The 7,190-nt window shown below is 41.7% G+C and overlaps 1 protein-coding gene across 1 annotated transcript in view; it reads left to right on the plus strand.

Moving 5' to 3' along the window:
* Positions 1-3,725, plus strand: part of NFATC1 (nuclear factor of activated T-cells, cytoplasmic, calcineurin-dependent 1) — a gene marked incomplete at both ends in the record, with an annotated part of 37,188 nt that extends 33,463 nt beyond the window's left edge. Inside the window, one exon of the mRNA XM_010286303.1 lies at positions 3,039-3,725. Coding sequence (XP_010284605.1) covers positions 3,039-3,725 — 687 coding nt within the window. The remainder of the gene's footprint in view (positions 1-3,038) is intronic.
* Between the last annotated feature and the right edge of the window lie 3,465 nt (positions 3,726-7,190).

The following is a 7,190-nucleotide window of genomic DNA, read 5'->3' on the forward strand; positions in this document are numbered from 1 at the left end:
GGGGGGGGCGGGGAAAAGTCCTACAGAGCTTCATTCTCCAAACTGGTACCCTGTGAAGACATTTACACTTTTTTTAAAGGGGACTGAGTGGCTGCCATCCCAGCTTGGTAAGATCTGTACGTTCACTCTGCAGAGTGTTAAATGGCTATACAAATGGCAAAGCACTGAGAAGTCAGGTAAAAATCCCTTCACCATTTCAGCATTAATACTTTCTCTGTCTTTCAGTGTGATACCCATTCTAGTGATGAGATTAGCATACAAACAAAATATATGATACTTATTTTGTATTGAAAAAACACATTAAAAAAGGTAATGGAAGCAATTCAGTTGAACAAGTTCAGGTACCTCTAAGCCTAAGTGTAGGTAGTATCTGTGCATTTAAAGACAGTTTGTTTCCCATTACCTGAAGTAACGGATTCTCAGGAGTACTAGTTCAGAGCAATACAAGGGGACAATGTAAACAGATGCCAAATAAAATGGAGGTCCCACTTAATCTTGTATCCCTCCTTCTTGTTTCCCTCTTTGGCTGCCAACCTGCCATCAGCAAACAAGCTACTGTGACTTAACCCTGACTGGTTCTGTAACATCGGTCTCTATTTTCCTCTGAACTCTGAATTTATGGGCAGCCAAGAGTGTCCTTGCTTGCCATCTCCAAGAGAGTTTTGGACTAACAGGTCTGGAACAGAGTGCCTTCCACCCATAGTCCTTCACTCAGTGCAGAGTGGGACTTACTGGTTACCTTCTGTGGCTGTGGCAGGTGTATTTCAGTGTAGCAGCATACAAAAAGAGATTCCCAGTGTTCATGGCCACTCTCCAAAGAGACCTCATGGCATTGCTTTTATGCAGAAAAACTTCAAAGTGAAGTGACAAAAAAATGGCTGGTAAACCAAGTAGCAAAGATGTGCCGTAGAACTGCAGCTACAGTGAAAAATCAGCCAGAGATGAGGAACCTACCTTCTTTAAAGCCTCTAGCCTGCCTGCCACCAGGGCTATAACCCTTCCCTAGGTTATAACAAGTCAGACAACTCCAGGGTTTATTGGAGTTGAATTGCCAGCGGTTGAGCTTGGAATCATTTAGCACAGGTGTTTCTCTAACAGTGATATATTGGGAAAATTCAGTGTTCAACAACCATCATATTTCCAGCTGTGCTGTGGTTAGTGCTAGTACAGTGAACCTAATATAAAACATGTGAGAATATTTGCTAGCTCAGGAACTTGTTAAAGGTATTTTCTTACAATATCTGAGCTGCTATGTTTATCTAGGTGCATTTCTTTGGTCTTGCATTTTCATAAAGGGTGTGATACTGGTTTTATAAAGCTGTCACTGAACTTGGAATCTGCTTCTCTGCAACCAAGTGCATTAGTAGCCCTGCTAGCCAGTGTGCGGCACATGAGCAGGTGAAAATCAGATTATGAGGAATCCAGTGACAGTCCATTATCCTTAGCACATTTGTCTTGAGCAGCACCTGTGCATCTGTTACACGTATGACATGTTTTTACTAGGGGTGCTAGAAATCTTGAAACAAGTGTTGCAAGCATCTATATGTAAAAGAACATAAAAGGAGCAAAGTTAACAAGAGGCTAGGGGACTGTAAAACAAGGGTAGTGAAGTGCATTCACCAGCAGCAAAATTTGTGAGTGTTAAAAGAGGTTTTATATATACACATGCACACATGTGCATTTTTAGGGGTTCAAAAGACTCGTATGCGAATATAGTAAATGGCTGGAGAATGTGTAAGGGTGTTTGTAAAAGATGTGTAAACAAAAAGACAGTCAGAGACATGCAACACACATGCGCTCTGAGCTGAGTTGTGCAAAGATGTTTCATTAATAACTTTGTGCCACAACAATCAGTTATTCTAATATTCTGAGGTATATTCTCTGGTGTCAGCATAAATGTCCAACAGCACCTTCAAGGCTGTTCCTGTAGATCTATTTTTAGGAAAGAAGATAGATGCCACTGTGCATCCATACTCAATTGTTGTGTGCATTAGAGTTGCATCTGGCAAGAAAAAAAAAATCTACAGACTAGCTTGGCCCTATTATTTATAATTTTCCTCATAGAGAAAGTGTGTGTCTTTTACTGCATGTATTGTAGGAGAAGCAGCAAAGGCACCTCTCTGATTTGAGAGAGAAAGCCTATGTGAAAAAGACACTTTGATTTGAGGAAGGATCTCTTCTCTGGTTTCACAAAGCAGCTCTACATTTGTCATGACTGAGTTGATGCTCGTAGACAGTCATTCTGTACCTGTGCTGGTGGTATTTAGAGAGCCTGACAGCTCAGTTAGAGCCACTTTTGGGACAATGGGTAGAGCAAGCAGAGGTCTAGAATAGGAGTCAGTTTTTCTTGGTGGCCAGAGACTGAGTTAACATTTGTTAGGAGCTGGCATTAGCAGTTTGGATCCAACTTACTTAGAATCACTGAGAGTTGGATACAACTTACTGAATATTTTACACCCATTGGCTGGTTTGTAAGATTAAAAACAATCATGTAAAAACTAAATAAACCAAATCCTAGTCTTTCAGAAATACCCTCATAATTGAAAACTTCTTGTACATAATAGTTTGTCATGTATCTTTGCAATTTTACTTTCACTGAACTCTGAAAGCCCCATCTCTACCTTATTATGCTCCAGTTTACCAAATGTGTAGACATTTATCAAATGGGCCATCAGTAGCCGTAGAAATGCAGTAGTATATCCAAGTTAAAATTCTTGCTTTGATTACTACAAATCCATGGAGCCCTTGGGTCCAAAGCTTCCACTGAAGCACAGCTATTTGCAAATAGATTTTTATAGCACATTAGTGCTGAAGGAGAGTCCAAAGAAAATAGTCCTTTTCAATATTAGAACCAGCTGTGACTTTCTTGTGCTGATGACTCATTCATTTTTTTTTTATAGGGTGGGAGAACTAGGCAAAAGACACACAGAGTCTTATTCAGGACGTTGTTTGTTTTGCAAAGGGTATCCTAGCCACAAGCCAACTTGATCATACCAATACGCAACTCATGTTTATTTAAAACTTTTTTCTTTTAACAGTTCCAATTATAAAAACAGAACCCACAGATGACTATGAGCCTGCTCAAACCTGTGGACCAATGAACCAAGGCTTAAGCCCTCTCTCTAAACCATACTACAGCCAGCAGATCATGATGCCCCCTGATCCTGGTTCGTGCCTCGTGGCTGGTTTTGCCTCTTGTCAGCAGAGAAACGCCGTGATGTCACCCTCTCCCAACGCAAGCCCCAAGCTGCACGACCTTTCGTCCTCTCCTTACAAGTGCATCCCCAACCCAGGCCACAGTCACCTCGGACTTCAGCAGCCCGCTGGAGGTGTCCCCACCATACAGGAAGTGCCAAGGTCTATAGTTGTGCACCCAAGCTCCCCCGAGCAATCATCTCACATCATGCTGCAGCCGCAGGTGAGTCAACATCTGAGCAGTAGCTGTCCCCTTGGTTATCAACAAACACTCTATCCCAACAGTCCCTCTTCTCCAGTTCCATCTGTTACCCAAGAGCCAACCTATTTGCAGTCCTGCAGTCCAACTCACTCATCCATAATGGGTCAACAGCAGCAGCAACTGCCGAAGGTTCACAGAAATGAGTCTCCAACAACCCAACCACTGTCATTGCCAGAGTTGCATGAGGAAAGTAATCATAATTTGGCCCCTATTCCTGTAACGATCAAGCGAGAACCTGAGGAATTGGACCAGATGTACCTGGATGATGGTAAGTCTTCCGCAGCATAGGTTTGCATTCAACCATGTTGCTATATCAGCGAGTTCCCTTAACCCTCTCCTCCTTTTGAATCCTGGTGGAAAAAAGTTCAATTAACAGCCTGGTGGAATGGTACAGACTTTTGCTTGGATTGTCTCTATACGGGAAAAGGCTCTTTAATTTCATTTGTGATAATGAAACCATATTATCTAAGATTAAATGCTGTCAGTTACTGTAGAGCTAGCTGCATGACCAATAGCAATGTTGCAATAATCTTAACCTATGGTCTTGGCTTATACCCATGCCAGTGACCTGTGGAACTGCAGTGAAAACATATTTAACATTGTCCCATCCATAATGCACTGAAACGTCTGATGTGCAAATCTGTTCACTGGCACTAAATGATAAACTGCTCTACTTCAGTTGAGAAGGTTCAAATTAAAAATGGAGGCACATCTTTCAGCATAACTTTTCAGTCTGGTGGCATCTGACATTAAAACTACTTTTTCTTCCATTCTTGTTGCAGACTTGCTGCTGCTTTTTTTTTTTTTTTGCTTTTGTAAGATTCCATGTGTATATGTATTCTACATGCACCACTGAAAAGTTAAAATGCTGTGATGAACTTGTCAGACTCTAGTTTCCAAAGATTTATTAGTCGAATGTAATAAAAGGGATAATCTGGAATTTGATTATGTGACCTCGCTGAACTGTGATTTAGCACATGCTGCTAAGTATTCCGGTAGTATTCTGGACCCTCACCTTAATGCAGTACGTGAGTTCCCTTCCAATAGCTGCATAACTTTATATAACATACCATGCTATTTGAAGAAGAATGCCTTTGAAATGGCTGCATTAAAACTAATTGGTGCCAAGGAACATCGGAATGTGATTGTCTTTCAGGGAGAATTTAAAGACAATTCATTGCACTGTTTTTTTAAAAAAGGACATTCAGTCATTCTATTTTAAACAGCATGATACTCACTGAATTAGGATTACAAATTAATGTTTTGGAGCTTGAGTTAGCAGCCTTTTGCTTTTCAACTCTAGGAAAATTATTTTTCTTCACAGAAGTTATTATTGGTTACATGATAGACAGGTCTAAGTAATTTTTCCTAATTAGGAGTTCAGTTCACTAAAGTTTTGCACAACACATCTTGTGTGACAAGGTTTTTCTTCATAGAGCGTGCATTTTTACCACACGTCTATGCTGTAAGGAGTAAGATTTCAAGAAATCAAACAAGAAAGGTACACAAACCAAAACAAAAAGCCATGCCCAAATTTTGGTTTTGAGAGAAACCAGAAGTTACCTATGAAAGGAAGAGCATACAGATAAAATCTAAACCTAGTCTATAGCTGTCTTTTTAGAAACGCACAAGAAACAGGCAGTCTCTCCAAAATCCAGCAACCACTTCTCTGACAGCACTATGAAAGCTGCCTTTGGCTGGTCTCTGCTGGAGAGATGGGACTGTGGCTCAGGGATGAAGAGTATAGCTCCTCAGCCCTGTCTACTTCAGGTTTCTCCTGGAGAAAGAGAAGGAATTTGCTACCATGTGGTCTTATTTTAGTTTGTTTCAGCAATGCTTATTCTCTCTGACAAGGCATAAATGGTTTAGTCTTTACCCCCATCTCTCTTCTTATCCCCTCTTCTGGACACATACGCGCACCAGTCCTCTGACAGATAATCAGAAGTAATTGTAGAAGCCACCACATACATCTGCACTGATACTTAAAGTTGACTTTGCAGATCTCTTCAGCTAGCCAAATCCAGATATACTTCCCTTTGGTATCCAGCAGGCTATCAAAATCATTCTGTGGCAGACCACAAGATCTATAGACCAAGAAAGAATTCATAGACGTAACACTCATTGTAACAATATATAATAGTAAAAAATTAACTTAGGTAGTTCCAAAAAATTAAACACCACCACATCCCTCTAAGGGTGGTAATCAGAAATGGTAACCAGAGGAATTCCCTTTTCTATGTTTAAACTGGTATTTAGGTTTGTCTCAGGGTGTCACACTGATGGAGCATAACCCATGTGAGCTGCCCTTTCCTATCTATGCCTTACTCACTGCCCAAAGAGAAGGTCATCCACTTCATGTATTGTGTTGACAAAATGAAGCCCTTGGAGGAGTCAGGAGTGGACTACTACTGTCTTCTTATTTGTCTCTCTATTTGGGCAGTTGGGAGAGAAAGTATGCAGCAGAGGGGCTAAAGGGGGGAAGCATATCTTGTGGGACTTGTGCTGGCCAAGACCCTCTGTTCAAACCATGCAGAGCCCCGGCATGCCTCAGACACACAGCACAGGAGCATGAAGCTGTGAGTCAGGCTGGAAGCCTGTTTACGTCTAAGCTATATGCATCTCATGGCAGCAACCTTACAACCACCAGTGCAGATGTTGGTTTCACATTACATTTAATGATGTAACTGCAGGCTCCCATGGAAAGGGTGGCCTTCAGCCATCTTGCCCTTAGCCACATGTTCTTGCTGCTTCCTTTGAGTCATATCAATTGATTATGGAGCGGCAGAGCAGGCTAATAGAAAATTAACCTGCCAAAAATAGCAACCCCCACGTAGTTTTCCACTGTGTCAGTTCATGGAACCACATCCCCTGGGTCCAATAGCTGGGTCCAGCCCACAAGAGGGGCAGGAAGCCTGTAGCTGCAGGTCAAGGAGTGCAGTGGGACCACTCTGGGTGGCAGCAGCCCACTCATAGGCCAGAGTAAGTGTGACTTGAAGCCACATCAGATTTCATCTTATCCTCCCAAGCAACTATCTAATCAACTCATCCTGTCTTGGTAAAAAATCCCCTTCTTGTGCTCACCTATTAGTTATGGAAGGATGACATCTGGGCTGCCTCGCACAGTCTCAAAGGGCAGTTTGGCCACTACGGTGACGGCCTGGAAACCACCAGTAATTGCTTCTGGTGTTCCAGTAGGTGCTGTTCACTGAGATCTGCACTGAAAAGGCAAAGCACTCCACATATGCAATGCCTTTGAGCCTGGGGCCGTTTCATTCAGCCCTCTGGCCTTAAGTATGGAATAAGGGAGAATTTTGCAGAGTGGCTCATACTGAATAGGAGCAACTCATTTTTTCATGTGCTTGCTTTTTTATGTAATAGGAGCTTTTAAGCCATCACCATGGTTTCTTGTTAGTATCATATCCATCTTTAAGTGTTTTCCTTGTTGGGGGAGTGGGTGAGATATCAGTGCTTTATGACCATATTCTGAAAACCAGAATATCAAATCATACCCCTGAGTAAGGACAGTTACTCTTTTTTTTTTTAACAGATTGCTGCTCTACCTCTTTATAATTTGTTGTCTCACTGATTCAGTTCAGATCCCTTCATACAGCATGATTTCAACTTTTTTTTCAGTACTTTTTCAATCTTTGCATCTGTGAACAATATGAAAGCCAGAGAGAGGTCAGATTGACTGCTTTCCTTGCCTGCTACTCTAAGTATACCAACTCTTTCC

Source organism: Phaethon lepturus, unplaced genomic scaffold, assembly GCF_000687285.1.
Source record: "Phaethon lepturus isolate BGI_N335 unplaced genomic scaffold, ASM68728v1 scaffold7484, whole genome shotgun sequence".
Classification (NCBI taxonomy): domain Eukaryota; kingdom Metazoa; phylum Chordata; class Aves; order Phaethontiformes; family Phaethontidae; genus Phaethon; species Phaethon lepturus.